Below are 17,571 nucleotides of genomic sequence, written 5' to 3'. Positions count from 1 at the left end.
ATTCTCTATGGGCTTAAACTATTTTTAATACTGATATAGCAGTGATAACAACAGTCATTTTGATAATAAACTCAAGTCTATCCCACCTTGCTGAAAGTGGCATGCAGAATAGGCTATCTTCGGCTAATATCGCACGGCGTAAAAGCCAAGGAGAGAGAGTGCAAAAACAATGATAGTAGGAAAAAACACTTTGCCCTTAATGGTCTTCCATCCCATGGGAGTTGAGGAAAAAATGTAAATTTATGTAAAACCCAACTGAAACACATATTTACAATATGCCAGGGTAATCACTAGATGCCGGCATGGCAAACTGGGCCCGCCGCTGTAAGCTATGTGTCATTAAGTCCAACTATAGTATCTCTAAACAGTTGCAACCGCCACGCCACCCCTGCCAGCAGTACAGTAATCACTCACAAGCGCGCCGCAAATGATCTCCACTCATCTGTGGCACGGAAATGAAAGAGCGAGGAGCGCAGGCGGGAAAAATATCCTATTCTGCGTCCGCCCCGCCATCACACGCGCGCGCTGCCGCCCGCCTGTATGCTCCACTGTCGCCAGCGAGCAAGTCAGAGCGAACGATGTGCGGCGCCTACGTTTCCAATCGCAGCTCGGAGGTGGAGCCCTGTCTCCTCTTATCATAACGACACCCAACACACAATTGCTCCTGTTAATATTAGTATACCTATTCACGCTCCATTGACTATGTCAGGCAGACAAGTAGCCTAGAGCGCGAGAGGCGCTAAAGAGGAGGGAGAGAGAGGGAAATAAGACATCATCTCTTATGGAAGCACCACCAATAAATGAATAGCTTCACAATGAACAGGATGCGGAAGGAAACTATTTAGGGAACATAAATTTATGTCGAATTAAGTTGCATGACACACACACCCCCCCCCCGCCCCACACACACAAACAAACACTACATTTAGAATATACATACAACATAATAGTGTATAAAAACAAAGGTGTTGAAGTTTGATTACCAGCATAGTTGCAATTATGACACTTTGCTTCTTTTACAAATTTGTGTATTTACTAGTTCATTGTTAATGAAAATAAATTCACTGAATTTGTTAAATTATTACAGAGGTCGTCCTGTCAGAGTGCTTTCTTTCCTTGAAAAGTACTATGGTAATCCCATGGACCCATAAACAAAATTACTTTCCTTTCCGAATTGTTAATTAATTGTTATTTTTAAGCATCACACTTCAATGTGTGATCTGTCTGTTCATTATTTAATGCTGCATTAAACTACTTTTTCACATGACATAAATGTCAAATGAACTTGTCAATTGAGCCTAAATGTAAAAACTCACATTATATTAGCTTGAAACATTTAAGACCCAGACCCATAACAGTTGAAACAGTTGAATTTAAAATTAACTTCAGTGCAATTCAATGTGTGATGTGAGATGTATCAGTAAAGAGGATAATCCATGTAAACACTTCTAAAGGTGCAGGAGAAAAAAACAGTACTTATTTGCAGTATAAGTAGTATATGCCCACTGGAGTATTTTAGTATGAATACAGAATAGTGTTAATCATTTTAAAGTGACATGAGAAGTGGATGAAATGTAAAGGATTCCTGTTTCCTACTCATTATGCCTAGTCATATTAGCCTAGGTCTACTGTGTCCCCAGCAACAGTGTATTCAGTGTGATGGTTCTAAGGCACTGCAGTTGCAATGGTATGACTTCACTTCCTGCTCTCTTTAACTAGCTGTTCCACCTCTTTCATGAAGCGAAGACACAGTTCCTCTTGCCAGGGAAGAGCCACACACTCCACCGCAACTGGAAGTCCTACGGCACCTTTCACAGCCTGCCCACAAACACACACACACACAAACACACGCACACACACAAATCATTATAGCAGCCATCGTATCATTTCATCCTGTCAAAAACCCCAGATATCTAATACCAAAGAAATGTGAACTCTGGTCCCATGCTGTGGGACACAGCAGGGGTTGAAACCACTGGTCCAGTGGGGGTGTGCTGCCACCTGGTGGCTATACCTGGAATTGTATATATTTTCAAAGCAGACTCTAGTTATCTGCAATATTGACATTACTTCAAAGTTATCGCTGCAAAATATTTAATCTATTTAGGTTAATGTGGGAAAAAACATCAAATGACTCAAAGAAACAAGTCTGATGAAGAATACAGCCACAAAACTCACTAAACTCAGCAGTATTTTATACGTGCTATAAAAGGTCCCAACATTCATAAGGTCCTAAGATGTAGTCATATAACACTGTAAAACATTTGGTTACGACCGAGAAACACTAACCCCTTATACTTTTATCACATGATGGCAAATATCATTGTCAGATTCAGTGCTGTAAGAGTAGCCTTGTTCGGTTTAGCATTCGGTAAGCCATCACCGCTATGCCTGCTAAAACTAACCTTGACAAAAAACTTGTCCCATGGGTCCCCAAAGTTGCCCTTGTAGTTGTCCAGCTGGGCCTCATCATCAGTGGTTACCGTGGACACTGGCACCACCCCCGCGGGGAAATTGAGAAGGTTATACAGCACCGTGTAGGAAAGAGCACCTGAGATAAACCAGAGGAACACAGAAGGAGGAGATGATTACAAGCGAGCAGAATACGGATGCCTGAAATGAGAAGGTTTTGAACCAGAGTCACAACAAGTCTGAAAAAAAGCAATCGAAAGTTCTCAGCCTCTTTCTGGCGTGACGCGTCAAAACCGTTATCATAAAGGGTCACAATGGTGGAGACGTGCAATGCTGAGTGCTTGCAACGGTTGCTGGGGCAAATGATTAATGCATGGCATGAAAAGCATGGCAGGTAAACATGCTTGTCTTTGCCTAACAGGTGGAGCTGTTTTAATGCAGGGATCCAATCACATGAGGACTGTTATTCAACTGAAGCGAGACAAGGAAGTGAAATAAAGCACACAGTCACCGAAGGTAGTTAGACTGAGAGAAAAAGATCTACTGGCACGGTGGAGGGCGGAGGGTGGACCGTACAGGTGAGCTTTCCACAGTAGTTGAGGTTAAAAGCAGGCCCAAGCATTGGGCAGAGCAGCACGTCCATCTTCAGCCTCTGCCATTCAGAGATGAATTCATGGGTGTAATCCTGAAAAGGACAGCACACACAGACTCAGTTCCTCTACAAAACCACCTGCCATTTTAGGGGGGAAAAAACTAACAAAACGTCATCATGTCATGGTTGGCATAAATGTGTGACAGTGTAAAAAAAAAAAACATTCTTGTACCTCAACACTGGCATGCTGCCTCCACAGGTCTGGTACAGAGCTTTACGAACAGAGAAGTCAAAGATTAAACTGACTGTGCACAACCTGACTATAAAAAAACATGAATCTTCTTCAGGCATTCAGGCAAAAGGAGGCTCTCACCTGACTCCACATAAGGCACTCAGGCTGGCAGAAATGCGAGGTAACTAAAAGGGAGGCAAAGCAAGGCAAGGCGAGTTTATATCTACAGCACATTTCATACACAGAGCAAAAGGAACAACCAAAGGAACTAAAGGAACAACCAAAGGAACCAAGGGAGAACTGAGCAGCATAGCAGCTAATGGCTGCTTAAACATGTTTAGTTCTGACAGTAGGTATTAACAGTCTATAGTTTATATTCCTCCTATAAGACAGACTGTCTTGCTTTGTATATTTCATCATTATATGGGTGAAGCATCTCTTTTTGGATTTGATAGTGGACCATAGTTTGTATTTGCGTCATTTCTGTTCTGAATGACTGGGGACAAAGACACATCAAAGAACACACAGAAATGACCGGATAAGTCCTTGACGTCTGTAGAGACATCGAGACCCTTTGTGACGACAAAATCCAGGGTAGGACCAAGAGAGTGAGTTAGCATCTGTACATGCTGCGCTGCCCTGTACATGCTGAAGGTATCAAGTAGTGCATTTAGTTCCTTAGCATAACTGTTTTCTGGGTGATCTACATAGATAGATAGATTCCTCATTTCCTTTATTGTCATTGCACAGAGTGTAACAACATTTTGTAGCAATCCAGACACTCACTCATAACTGACAGCAATTAAAAGAGTTCAAACTAGGGCAAAATATAAATAAAATATAAAATGTATATATTTATCTAACCTATAAAAACAAGATATAAAACAATACGAACTACGAGAAAGCGGTTGAGATATTGCACTTTTGGATATTGCACTTAATGCTGCACAGGTTATTGCACTTGAGGATATTGCACATTGGTTGAGCTTCAGTGGCCCTGTGTTGTGCCTATAACCTTACATGCAAGTTGAGATCCCCTGGCATAGTAAGACAGAATCTGTACAAATGACCAGCAACAGTTCACCTAGCTCATTGAACAAAACTTCAGCAGAGTGTTTTGGAGGCCTGTTAATGGTTACTAACAAAATATGAGGAGAACACTTAATGACAGCACATTGGTATTCAAATGATGTAAAATGATGATCACATTATACGCTTCGCCTATTAGTTTCTGGAATTTTAATTATGTTATTCACAATTCAATTCATTTCAATGAACACTCACTCCTTCCAAGCAAACAAAACTATGCACAGGCCATTTACATTTTATACAGGAATATGAAAACTGTTTTTTAGTTGACCAATAGACAGCTAGAAACCTTGACTGTTCACTAGATCTTACTCACAATTGGCCTGAGGATCACTGACAGGGTTTTCTTCAGCCAGTGTGGCAAACGGTATGGAATGATCTGGGCCATCAAACATGGGTCCACCGGTCCACCTTTCCTGCAATAACCACAACCCCATGACCCAAATCAACCAGGTAACTACTGCACCATGTCATTACAGAAGACACAACTCTATAATGTGTTCCTCGTGTGAGTTGAGAGTGAGGGCGTCATCAAGGGATATGTTACTCACAAGTTACTGAGTAGTGTCTCGGCTCCATCTGCCAGGAGGCCTTTCACAATCAGCTCGTGCATAGCATAGGCAATTCGCGGGGGAGTGAATGGCACAAACTACAGGGAGAAGAAAAAAGTGTAAGGTTTCTAACCATGGCTGTAATGGTCCTTTATATTATTCCCATAAGAGTTCAAATAGGTTTTATGTAGTGTTTAAAGGCACATCTATAAGCACACGATAGCTGTGATGCTAATTAAGAAAAGATTGTTTACATTCACATGTTTGCACGATGAGGCTACTGAACTGGGAAACAAGAAGTCATTCAAACTTTTTTTTGACTGCTATGGTTTGTAAGCAGGTCCTCATAAGTAGTAAAGTAGTCAGTTACTACAAATTGTATGGGTATTAATGGAAACAAACAGATCGGTGCAACATATTTATGTGGACCCATTTCACTCTATAATGCACTCATCCTTGTACTGTTTTTTAGTACATACAAAAGCTATTATTTATTCCACAGCATGTGAAAGCAGTACAGATTGCAAGGTCAATAAACCTGCCCAAACATATCCGTCATAGAAATAGGCTCAGAGTGATAACAGATGAAGGACTCTAGGAGATTTGAAAGACATTAGAGAGAGCGATAAGGTGAACTAAACACTTAAGTTAAGCTTGTGAGACCTACTGTGTGTCCTGCTTTCTCAAGCAGCTCTCGGGTCTCCCTGAAGGCCCTGCTCATACTGGGCGAGGGCATGAGATAGCCATCATTCTCACAGTAGCCAATCCGAAGGCGCTTGGTGCTTAAGTACGCCTAGGAGACACCAAGAAAATGACTTCAGTTGAATCAGCAAAAGGGAGATCTGTTCAGTAATGTGTTAGTGTTTTTGCAGATAGATAGAATATACAATTTATGATAACAGAATGACCTACTGGAACTGTAAGCACACTTCTGTAAGCAGTTAAGGCAGCATTTATATAAAATCATACACAGACATTATAATTCGTTCACATATATGATATGTACTCCATACATAGTATATACATGCATAATATACACAAATTGATGCAAAAAACAGCCATACATGCCCCAATAAAAGTTAATCAGGACCCTTGAAGAGGCCCTTTTGTGCTCATCAATGTTCTGAACTTTATTCGTATATATGCACAAAAAGTTATATAACACACTAAAGAACAGGGAAAAACCGGAAAAGCATAATGGGTCCTCTTTAAGGAGACTTCCATTAGTTCTGTTCTGGGCAGTACCTTATCATCAAAGGGCATGGGTGGCACAGTGGGATCCAAGGCAAACATGTCCTCACACAGCAAAGCCTTCATGCACAGGGCCAGACTGTCAACATCCCTGGCCATGGGCCCTACGGCAGACAGCACTACAGCAGACATGAACACACACTGGTCATATACCTAAACAGACAGCATGGTATGGTTGTATGTGTTTTTCCACAGGTCATACCGTATGTTTTCTGTATATTTTTTAAATATGTTTGGTAAGTCGTTTTGGACAAAAGCATCTGCTAAAAACCTTCAATTAAAGCTTGTGTTGGTATGTTGGTGACTGTGCACAAACTAACCTGATTTCTGGCCCCGACAACATGAACTAAGGCCACGGAGACTGTACAACAGATAATAGACTTGAATCACATGATGATCACGCAAAACAATAAAAGCCTTGTGCCTCTGCCCAATGAAAATGTGATGACCACACAAGTTTGCAGACACACATACATACAATTACTCTGGCACAATGATGTTCCTACTTGCACAAAACTTTGAAGCGCATAAACATGGATAAATTATCTTATCAGATGAAAAACAAACAAAAACATTCCATTACAAATCTAGAGAGAATAGTAAACTAGGATGGAGAGGCAGGATTCAGGAAAGGGCTTGTATCCTAATCTACCCTTAAACCAAACTGGTTCCTGCAGACACACACCTTATTCTGTTTGATGTTGGCTTGAAACCGCATATCCCACAGAACGAGGACGGAATGCGGATACTTCCTCCGATGTCCGTCCCGATGCCCAGGATAGAGCCACCCCCTCCGATGAGGGCCCCCTCCCCACCAGAAGAGCCCCCTGGAGTCTTCTGAAGGTTATGGGGGTTCAAGCTCTGCCCAAACAATGGGTTACTGCAGTCATAGCTGAAAGGAACAGAGCAGGCAATATAACAATTACACCCGAGGCAGTCAGCATTCTAAAAACATGGATTATACATTCGAGGTGTTGAAAGTATCAAAGGTCACATTATTGCACACTGTTCAAGAAATACTACTAACACAACTTTAAAGTTACAGCTGAAAGGTTTGTGATACACTGCAGCTGCAGCAGTGAATAAGTAGCAAGGGAAAAAAAACAAATATCAAGAATTTTCGACTATCATGATTGTGTACTGTTATTCTTTTCTGAAAACTGGGTCGTTATTTTTTCAGTTTTCCCATGCGTAGATGATAAATAACAATGTGGAAATTTGTGTGTCAAAACACAATACACTCCTACTTGAGAAGGCCTTGAGGGATGTTGGTCTTGATGAAAGGAATTGCTCCTTGTCTTTTCAGCACTGTCACTACCACACAGTCTTCCTCAGCAGGCTCGTCCACCTTACAGAGCACCCCACACGTGGAGTCGTGACCCTGGCCGAACACACAACATCATGAACATTACAGTTTGCAACAATTGAATACACATATTAACAGTGCAACTCTCTTTAATGCAACAGTAGGATCCACTGGAAAAGTCACCTGAAATACAATATTTTAGCATTTTCCATTCATCCTCATGCTAGATAAACTCTAAATTCTGTTTCTTTTTTTCCTGTACACTTAAGGAGATAAGCAGCAGGATATGTCTCATTGAAGACAAAAACGTTTTGTACAGAGGTCGGTAGTGGCTAGACTTTTCGAGGCACTGACAATTTGCTAGGCAACCCATTTTGTGCTGCACTGCAAAGCAAAACTATTGTAGGGGACTGCTGATACAGGGCTGTTATGGGGATAGTGGCTAAATTATCATTTCTGGATGAGTGATCCCCTTAATAATTCTACAGTCTCATAGAATAGCATGGTGCTAACATCCAAGTACCTGTTAACAGCACCCTTTAAGGTGTTTTTGATTTGTAAACTAGGCTAAATGGTGTGACTGTACTGTGATGAAACACACAATAAGTGCTGGTGTTAATATTGAGAAAATTCTTCATGGCTTTCCATCTACTGTTCAAAATAACCCTGAGCCTCTCAAGGCCAATGCTGATGTAAACATTTTGGGACTTAGCTACGTCATGAAACGGGCGGCCCACTGGCCCCTGCCAGTTAGTGTGAGTCGCATTTTCATTTACTAATCAGGACTCCTTTTTCACAGGAGTTTACAGGAGTGTGTACTTCGGGCGTTTCAGTGGGGTTTCTACGTCATCTTGTCCTACTAGTCATTCTGGAAAAACTACTAAAAGCAAAAATGTAACCTAAAAGCAATTTATTTTGTGAAAACTACATGCAAACCTGTTTCTCAAAACTCTCTGGGGTTGAATTGTTTTTCTGTGGTAGCCTACCTTATATCCCACATTATCTTTGATGCTGATAGGGACACCATAGAGAAGACCATCTCTGCAGTTCTCTATGTTTGATAATTGCTCCCGGCTCTCCAGTAGAATGTCTGTAGCACAGTTCAGTCTCTTATTTACCTCCAGTGCCTGGAAATCAAAGTACAGGACGCATTTTATTACTGCAGTCATATTTTGAGAGTGGAATTTCTATGTCTTCTAGCTCTTAACTTGTAGGACTAAGACAACAATAAAAAAGATATTTGAGTTAACGATTTGCAAAGGACTAGAGTCACTGGGGTCAAAGGTGACTTCAGAGTGCTCCTTGGGAGGCAGTGACACCAATACTCCAGGCAGCTGAGTAACTACTATGCCTTGCATACTATGCAAACATCATTTTTAGGTCACTATGCAAAATTCCCAACCGTTCACTGGGAATTCAAGAGACATTAAAAGACAACAAATCAAAAATGCATTAACAGAATACCTTTTCCATATAGGCATGGAGAGCTTCTTCTGGGCTCAAAGAACCTTCTTGCAATCTTTTGGTCAATTCGGTCAGAGACAGTGAGACAATACGCGCATTTTCAGCATCAGGTTTCTAAGGGCATTAGAAGGGCATTTATGAAAATTGAGCTACTTATAGATAGTATTGATCACCACTTTCTTTAGTAGACAAAGAAAAGTGAAGTCATATGACAAATTACATGTTTACAGCTACTAGTTGTTGTGTAGTAATGCAAAAAGCAAAAGGTGTACCAACTGTACTTGATCTATCATACATATAAATGTATAAAATGTATGTACATTATACAATAATGCGTCCCTATTCATTGTAATGCAGCTATTAAACCATGCAGAACGATGTTTACAGTTGCCATAACCACTGAAGGTCTTTAGGGAAGGCAAGGCACAAAGTATTTCTTACTGTGGTACTGAACTGCTGAACCGCCTGCTCTGCTTGCTGGACCGATGCATCCCTTCTAGATCTGGCTTTACGAATTTTAACTTTCATACGCTGTCTGTTGCAGTATCTCATGAAGAGTACCAGTGCAGCCCCGCCGCACGCTGTAGCAGCCAGAACTGACATAAAAGTTGGGTCCATTTCTGAAAGAGAAAATTCCGTGTTCGTCCTCTCCATTGTACCGCCGCGCAAACTGTGTTAGTGAGCTAACAGCTGCGGTGATTCCCCAACAAGTTTAGCGGTTGTTGGTGGAAAGCGGAAGTGCTCACATAACAGCAATAACACTCTGACACACGTTGCCAGGTACTCGACAAGAAATCACCCGAAAGTAAAAATGTGTATGCAGCAGACATGTAATGTATTTGAAATACGGTAATTAAAATGTTCGAATATATTTTTAGTCGTGTCAATAAAAGGAGCAAGAATGACTACTTCTTGGGTTCTAGCTTTCAAAAGTGTTGAATAGCCTGCTATATGATTTGTGATATATAATACTATATTTTGCCTAGTATAATATTAACGTGTTCAGAAGCACTCAAGATATCTCAATTATCTTCTCGTCAAAGTAACATATATGACTTCACATTGAGAGTTGCATTCAACATGTTCTGCGGTTCTAAATGGCTTACTTATTTATGTCTGGCAACCCCTAAAAACGTGCCTCTACTCTTGTTTGAATTCCACGCCTCTAGATGGCAGCTAGCATTGAAACATTTCTAAACTGGAGAGTCGAAGAAGAATCCTTGAAGTGTCACACTGTCCTTCGCCATCACGTATCAGCAGCTGCAGGAGTGTAGTCGTCGGGTCATCTTGGGACGCGAAAACTGCAATCATGGTTTACGAAGAGAAGATGATCTTGAATGGAGACCCAGATGATGTATGTGATTTACTTTTTCTTGTGGTGGCATATTTCCATTTGGCCTTAGTAGCACGATTATAACTGATCAACCGAGAAGTAAAACTCAGGGATTCCAGCTAGCTACTTATCATTGCTAGCTCGTAAAGCTAGCGGTGTTTGCCAGCCAGCTACCGGCGAACAGTCTGGATCTCCTAGACGTAGATTTAAGCACAATTTGTATTCTTCATCTATTATCCTGGTAACGAAGAAATAATAACACATCGATGCAATTCTAGTCAGTAATTTGTAAAGTAATATTGTATGAGGTCGTACATTGAGGACGGTTAACTTCTTACATAAGCTATCTGTTTAGCCAAGCTAGGCTGATAGCTAGCTAGCTACGTTGTCCTCGTATGGAGTATGAAACTTACTCCTTATGGTTTTCCATCGGAGGAAGGTTAAACACAAGATGGCTGGGTAGCTCATAGAGTGTATTGTCATTCTTAAACGTTAGGTTTGGAAGGAGTTGTAATGAAACAATATAACTTGAGACTATTTTAGATGCCGTATTACGAGTATTAGCTGTCATTGGGACATTTCTGGAACGTTATAGTTGGTTGTCATCTGTAAACTTTAGTTACATTCTGTTGAAGTGCGTTCTACGAGTCAAATGTCAGATCGAAGCTCGTGTCGGAGACCGTCTAGTTAGCTAGCGTTGTTATCCCCGACACCTTGGGATATTAACGTGTCCCTGTCACTTCCCCGTGCTAACATCAAGGTCACTGGTTCGATCCCATATGGAGGACGCGCACTGAAAATATATACTTTACTTATACTGGATTAAAGCATCCTCAAAATATGTTAATGTTCTTTTCTTTATGGCCATCTTTGTTTTCCCAGGAGGAGGAAGAAGAGGAGGAGGAGGAAGAAGAGGAAGAAGAAGAAGACCTGGTGGTATGCATTACTATTTCAAAGTTGCATGCAGTGACTTGGTAAGGAAATCGCCCTTGGTTTAATCTGAGGTGTATCCTTATCTGACTAGGACCCCCTAGACACGATTAGGGAGAAGTGTGAGAAAACGGAGCACTGTGTCCATACACACGAACGGCTGGAGGCATGTGAAAACAGAGTGGGGTCGCGGTCAAATACTGCTGAAGACTGCACAGAAGAACTGTTCGACTTCCTCCATGCTCGTGACCACTGTGTGAGTACAATTTGGCCATATAATCCCTTTCTTTAGATTATTTTTAAATTTGGATAGATTTAGTGTTGTGAATATCAGGCTGTGTCCAGTTTATAGTTATTGGCCAAGCCTCAAAAGGAGGCGTGTGTGTGTGTGTGTGTGTGTGTGTGTGTGTGTGTGTGTGTGTGTGTGTGTGTGTGTGTGTGTGTGTGTGTGTGTGTGTGTGTGTGTGTGTGTGTGTGTGTGTGTGTGTGTGTGTGTGTGTGTGTGTGCGTGCGCGCATGTGAGTGAATTAATGCATGAGATCCTCGCTGGATTTGAGGATTTGGGTGGACTTGTCTCCCTTCATTGAGAGAAGTGCATCTGTGTGGGTGGTGTATCTGTGTTTTGGATAATGTTACATTGCTGTGCCTCGAATGTCTGGGAACTTTTTCAAACTGAAACGCCTCTTAAGAAAAGACTCCTAAGGATTTACCTGGTATCAAATTGACCTGTCATCTTGCTATCTTACAATCGTTACAATCAGTATTATTGGAAAAGTTAAAGAGTGTTTTTGTCGCCATAAAGTTCAGTGTGCTTTAGGGTCTGTTTTACCCCATTTCAGAGGAGCTACACTACAACTTCTGTTTCATAAAAACATACTAGCTGTCAAGTTTTACATCACTATTAAAGATTTATTTTCAAGCCAAATAAGTGGATGAGATCAGAGATGGCACTAGGGTTATTTAGATGAGACTAGGGTCATTTACTGTTCTACCACATTGTAGATGCATGACTGGGTCAAACAAATGATCCAGTACTTGTAATCTAAGAGAATCTTGCACTGCTGACCTATCCAAGGCTGGTCAGGCTGAACTCCCTGATGCTGGTGGCAGTCTGTCCAATCATGCTGAAGCTGAACACCCCAGTCCCAGTAGTGATGAAGTCCCCAATACCAGTTAGGCTGGTACAAACTAAATGGTCATTATACAAACAATTCATTCAGACATTCAGTCCATTCTGGCTAAGCTGCTGGATATTATCATGTTGTGATGTACTACGTTTGTTGGTTATTGTAATTTTGACAGGACGTTTGAAAACTGACAAAAACAATAGGTGACCTCTGCTTGGCTATTACTATAATCTGGACACAGTACACATAACACTCAATGAATTTAAAACTTAAATGAATTCTAAGGATGATATTATGAGAATTGAATTACACGACAAAGATTTGTGACCACACTTAAATATAATAATATAAACCAGGTAGAATTATGCAGTGGGTGGAGGGGCTACGAACTGGGGAGAGCTTGTGGGTGAGCTCTGTCAAAATGTTTATTTCTTCACATTCTGTTTCTATGTAACTTTTAAACAAAAATGTTATGTATAGCACCTTTTTAAAGGGAACAAATATGGAAGACTATTGTCCAGGGAGAACATAGGACTTTTGTGGGACAGAAATCCCAAGACCAACCCAATTCCTCATGAGGGAGGGCTGAGCTCACCTCAATCCTCATAAGAAATTATGACTACGGAGTCAGCCCAATATAGCATTCACAAATCGAGTGTGCTTACCTGACCAGTGTGAAAAGGTTGGCCACAGACCATCTATGAAACTTGGTAGCATCTTGTATTGCTATAGATCAAGGGACACTAAAATAAGGATTTTGTTCTGTATCACTGAACGACATCAGAGATTTTGTTACACGTCTTTTGTTAAATGTTTTAACTTTTTCCCACACTAAAAATTTACCTCTGTGTTTTTCCCTTCAGGTGGCACACAAGGTATTCCATTCCGTGAAATAATCTCAAAATCCCGGCACTGCAAGTTGATGTCCATTTATCTCCGATACAAATGCTCTGCTCACATTCATTGTTGTAAAAAAGGCTCCCTGTTTAATTTATTTGTTGACAGGGATGCTCTGCGTTTTCTTGTGAATACATTGTGAATAAAATGTTATCTAATTGGAAGCAGATTTCCGAGAATGATTGATTGGAACAGTCGGTGTTGGATGACCTCAAATAAATACAGTTGATTGTATAAAACTCCACTGAAAGCACTTCATTGCAGCTATCAGTAGATTCATAAAAAAAGGCAGCTTTCATTTCTCAACATTTCAGCATATACTTGTGACTTTTCAGTCTGTTGTATTTATAAGCCACGGGGGTATTCCAAGTATGTGGTTTAGTGACACCCAGAGTAAGTGGTGAACCTCGTAATAGAAGAGCCCTGTATCTTGATTCTTTTAACAAAACAACTTTTAGAAGGTTTACCACTTACTCCGAGTTAATTTACCCAGGTTTGTCACTAAACCATGTACTTGGAATACCCTCCCAGTATCTATCTTGTAATGGTTTTCAAGTTGTTTAAGGGAAAGGTTTGTTTGTAGTTTGAAGCTTATCAGAATTATATCATATTCAAGAGCTTGAATTAAGTTACCCACTCATGCTACATTAATGTCCTGTGGTCAAACTCAGCAAAGGCTTTTCATCTATGCCTTTCTGGAACAGTAATCCTTGAAATACTTTGAGAGCAAAGGTTGTTATCTGATCTGAACACACTGGTGACTTGTAAGCAGAATAAGGTGCAAGTTAATTGGTTAGTTGACCCCAACTCCATGGCTGTTTGGCGAGGCGGTTAACACGAGCTGCTTCAAGTGGACAGGTCAAGTGGACCTGCATGGCAATGCTGCGCTGCTCCCAGTGTTGGGGGATGGTGAGGCGCTTTCCCTTGCAAACTGATCAATAAAAAATGACTTAAGCCTCAAAATCTACACATCGTCTTTTTCTCACAAGAATATGAAATTGCCCCTATAGTTAGGATTAATACATTAATTTAGTCTTATTTGTAGTGACTGTTTGTACTTGATTGTAGAATCGGTGACCACTGCCTCTACAGTTAAAAATAATCTGAAACTTTTACTACAGATCATGATTTGGAAACCCATAGAAGAAAACCATTGGTAGAAGTTGGTAGAGGTATACATTTAGCAGTTGGGTGGTTAAGGTAACAAAAACAATAAAATGTCTATATCAGCTTACATTCAACGTGGGTTAGATGTTGACTTTATTTGCTTTGTCGTGTTTGGAAAAATCCCTAACATTAAGACATAATTCAAGAGAAACGATTTGCTATGAGGTTTGGGTAAGAGTTAGAAAATCACAATCTCTCTAGCTTTCTACAGCCAGTCAAAATGCTGAGATTTAAAATTTTAACCACCAAGACAGTACATTGATCTACACATTCTTCTTCTCCACATTGTGTATGGCTTGGTCCAAGCCACTATGTTTGTTTTCACTTAGAGAGCCAGGACTGTGTAGGAATACCACAGAACGAACAGCTAAACAGGATGAAAGAGCAATTCCCTGAATTTGTCAGAAAGCTCCTTTAATAAATCCTTGTGGAGAGTTTTAACAGTTATCACACAGTCATGTTGAAGACCACTGCAAAATGTATGGTATGGCATTCCCACATCAAATATTGATTTATTGTGTAATATTTGTGGTGTGAATTTCAGTTTGTCCTTCAAAATTATTTCCACAATGCAAGAAAATCAAGCATCCTCCAGAATTCAAGTTGCATTAAAGCATGTCCAACCACGTTAAACTGTTGATTTGATTGGCTCAGAGGTCATGGTGGGAAAGGCGCCGTCTCCAGTGAGTTCAGAAGACACTGCTTTTATGGCACTCTGAGACATGGGATGTGCATGTGCATGTGAGACGTTTGTGTGCTGTTGAGTCCCAGCAGTGCGATGCTGGCGTCCCACAGTCGCTCTGATGTGTTCTCATCAAGTGCGTGTGGAGCCGGATCCTTCTCGGTCATCGCGTCATAGTAACGGCCAGAAGTGCCCTCCAACTCCTTAGCAACGGCCAGGTAGACACTGGACTGAGCCCCGAGAGTGGGAGACTTCACAAACAAGTAGAAAAACGGCGCTGCACACAAAAAAATAGAGAAATGCAATATGATGAAAGGGCTACACATCATATGCTCTGTCTCATTTGTTACACACATAACCCCCTCTTACTCACAAAGCACTATGCTGGAGAGCTGTGACTGGTGCAGACCGGTGTGTCTCCCCAAGTCTGTGGCCACTACACCTGGATGGACAGCATTGACGGTAACACCAGTACCTACACAGAAGAATGGACATATACACAGGACGCAAAGATGCAGCTATGTATGTGTGTAATATATATATATATATATGTATGTATGTATGTATATACATTCATTACTTTTGTCTTTTTCCCTCTCCCTCAGTCTCACACACAGACAGTTTCACCCACACATACCCTGTAGTCTCTTAGCAAGCTCTCGTGTGAAGAGTACAATAGCAAGTTTGCTTTGGCTGTATGCTTTCCTCGTGTCAAACTTTCGGTGGTCCCAGTTCAGGTCATCAAAGTTCACCTCACCACCGACATGCGCCACAGATGACAGGTTGATGATCCTGCTTGGGGCAGAGCCTTTCAACTTATCCAGTAGGAGATTGGTCAATAGAAAGTGACCTAAGCAGGACATGAAGAATATGCACATATTTATGCATGTACTGTATATGTTTATGCTTCAGTCAGAGAAAAAGTGCATGTTCACCAACCCTCTCACCAAGATAGTTGACCCCAAACTGCATGTCAAATCCATCTTCTGTCTTCCCTGGAGGACACCGCATTACTCCAGCATTATTTATTAACACATCCACACGTTCTTCCTCTTAATAGACAAAAAGACAAAGGCACTCAGAAAGAGAAAATACAGCAATGATACATGTATCAACATCACAGATGAAAAATGTGTTGAAAGTGTGTTAATACAGGTGCAGTTCAGAAACCGCATAATGAATCACTCATGGTGTTTTTTGTTGGCTGCATGCTTCTTACCCTCCTTGATCTTTTGGACAAAGGCCTTTATGGATTTGATGGAGGCCAGGTCAATGTGTCTGGCGTAGACTTGTTTGTTCAGTGTCTTTCCTCTGATCTCACGAGCTGCTGCTTCACACTTCTCCATGTCACGACATCCCATAATAATCCTGCCACCTGTTAACTTAGTTAATTTAGCAACTATAGAAGCACCTCATATCACATTACAAAACTGTTTTTTTTTCTAACTCTACTGTTTGAAGTATTGATGTGTTTGTTATTTCAACCAACCCACCTCTCCTGGCCAGCTCCCGGGCAGTTTCCTTGCCGATGCCTGTGTTAGCACCTGTGATGACCACTGTCTTCCCAGGGATCTTGACTTTAGATGGACATGCGCCCCCAGAAACATGATTCCTGTAGAAGAATTTAGAGGTCACCTTTCTCATCCCAATTCTGTGAGGTCTCTAAGTAACTCTCAACCAAAGTAAATCTCAACCAGAAAAAAACTAACAAAACAAAAAATATATATATATGCTCTCTCAAATGACCCAACACAAATATTTATTCTCACGTATCTATTTTTTGTAGCCCAACAGAAGCTAAACATGATTTCTATGCGACACCAATATGTAGAACAAATGACATACTAAACCAATTCACCTTCAGCATACATATGGTGTCTGTCACCTATCATAACATGGGTTGGTGGACATAAAGTAACTGTTTACTCACTTGAGGAGAACCACGCAGCCAAACACTGTGCCAAACGCTGACACTGGGAGAATGTATTTACTCATATTTGTCACAACACAGCAGACCAGCTGTAACGGCCACTATAGTAATGGATTCATGTTAAATGACATTACCAGGAACTTGAGGAAGACATGTATTTTGCCGCTAAATAAATACAAAGTAGTCGCTGTCCTTTCTCGTTGCAAAAGACCTAACCTCTAGCTTACATCAAAAGCTAGAAGGAGCTGCTGTCGGTAGGAAAACTGTATGATCAGGGAAAGTGTATTAAAACCGGATGTCGTCACTTTAAGCCGGTCTCTGGTTGGATAAAGCTTTTCAGCAGAAATGGACAAGGACCTTTACTTTTTAGTTGAGAAGTTGTGTTGATCGCCTGGCATGCAAACGATCGGTTTTCTTTAAATTATTATTATTTTTGTGAAGTTATACGGCTTATGTGAATAAAGCTATCTACACAACTTTTTATATGTCTACATTGACTCGTTTAGTTGTTCATGTGGTACACGTAGGTCTTAACTGAAGCTAACGCTTAGACCAACAATCCATTGGAACACATAGTAGCTAGCTAGCCTCGCTGCTAATAAGTCTAA

General features: G+C 40.9%; 3 protein-coding genes across 6 annotated transcripts; 1 reads left to right on the top strand and 2 right to left on the bottom strand.

Annotated features, from left to right (window-relative positions):
• Nucleotides 1-1,011: 1,011 nt before the first annotated feature.
• On the bottom strand, nt 1,012-9,634 carry LOC105895150 (vitamin D3 hydroxylase-associated protein). 3 transcript variants are annotated; one of them, XM_031574454.2, is made up of 15 exons: nt 9,339-9,634; nt 8,898-9,011; nt 8,420-8,560; nt 7,375-7,508; nt 6,813-7,019; nt 6,448-6,488; nt 6,122-6,246; nt 5,544-5,669; nt 4,877-4,974; nt 4,642-4,741; nt 3,378-3,421; nt 3,237-3,276; nt 2,989-3,097; nt 2,406-2,551; nt 1,012-1,818 (listed from the first exon to the last, which is right to left on the bottom strand). In XM_031574454.2, the coding sequence occupies exons 1-15, from the start codon at nt 9,549-9,551 to the stop codon at nt 1,696-1,698; spliced, it is 1,761 nt and encodes a 586-aa protein (XP_031430314.1). In that variant the 5' UTR covers nt 9,552-9,634; the 3' UTR covers nt 1,012-1,695. The 3 variants fall into 3 exon arrangements, 2 of the variants coding, with proteins under 2 accessions (XP_031430314.1, XP_031430315.1); XR_004164416.2 differs by having other exon boundaries at nt 1,682-1,818; nt 2,957-3,097; XM_031574455.2 differs by lacking the exon at nt 1,012-1,818 and having other exon boundaries at nt 2,469-2,551; nt 2,924-3,097.
• Nucleotides 9,635-10,096: 462 nt separating this feature from the next.
• On the top strand, nt 10,097-13,348 carry LOC105895153 (cytochrome b-c1 complex subunit 6, mitochondrial). 2 transcript variants are annotated; one of them, XM_012821733.3, is made up of 4 exons: nt 10,097-10,251; nt 11,113-11,166; nt 11,255-11,416; nt 13,151-13,348. In XM_012821733.3, the coding sequence occupies exons 1-4, from the start codon at nt 10,207-10,209 to the stop codon at nt 13,181-13,183; spliced, it is 294 nt and encodes a 97-aa protein (XP_012677187.1). In that variant the 5' UTR covers nt 10,097-10,206; the 3' UTR covers nt 13,184-13,348. The 2 variants fall into 2 exon arrangements, with proteins under 2 accessions (XP_012677187.1, XP_031430316.1); XM_031574456.2 differs by having other exon boundaries at nt 10,116-10,251; nt 11,131-11,166.
• Nucleotides 13,349-14,748: 1,400 nt separating this feature from the next.
• LOC105895151 (retinol dehydrogenase 13) lies at nt 14,749-17,206 on the bottom strand. Its single transcript, XM_012821731.3, has 7 exons — nt 16,964-17,206; nt 16,527-16,645; nt 16,253-16,408; nt 15,981-16,085; nt 15,671-15,883; nt 15,407-15,508; nt 14,749-15,310 (listed from the first exon to the last, which is right to left on the bottom strand). The coding sequence occupies exons 1-7, from the start codon at nt 17,026-17,028 to the stop codon at nt 15,057-15,059; spliced, it is 1,014 nt and encodes a 337-aa protein (XP_012677185.2). The 5' UTR covers nt 17,029-17,206; the 3' UTR covers nt 14,749-15,056.
• Nucleotides 17,207-17,571: the final 365 nt, after the last annotated feature.

The sequence above is a fragment of the Clupea harengus genome, chromosome 10 (assembly GCF_900700415.2).
Source record: "Clupea harengus chromosome 10, Ch_v2.0.2, whole genome shotgun sequence".
Taxonomy (NCBI): domain Eukaryota; kingdom Metazoa; phylum Chordata; class Actinopteri; order Clupeiformes; family Clupeidae; genus Clupea; species Clupea harengus.
Note: the sequence above shows the minus strand (reverse complement) of the source record. Positions and strands in the feature narration are given on the sequence as shown.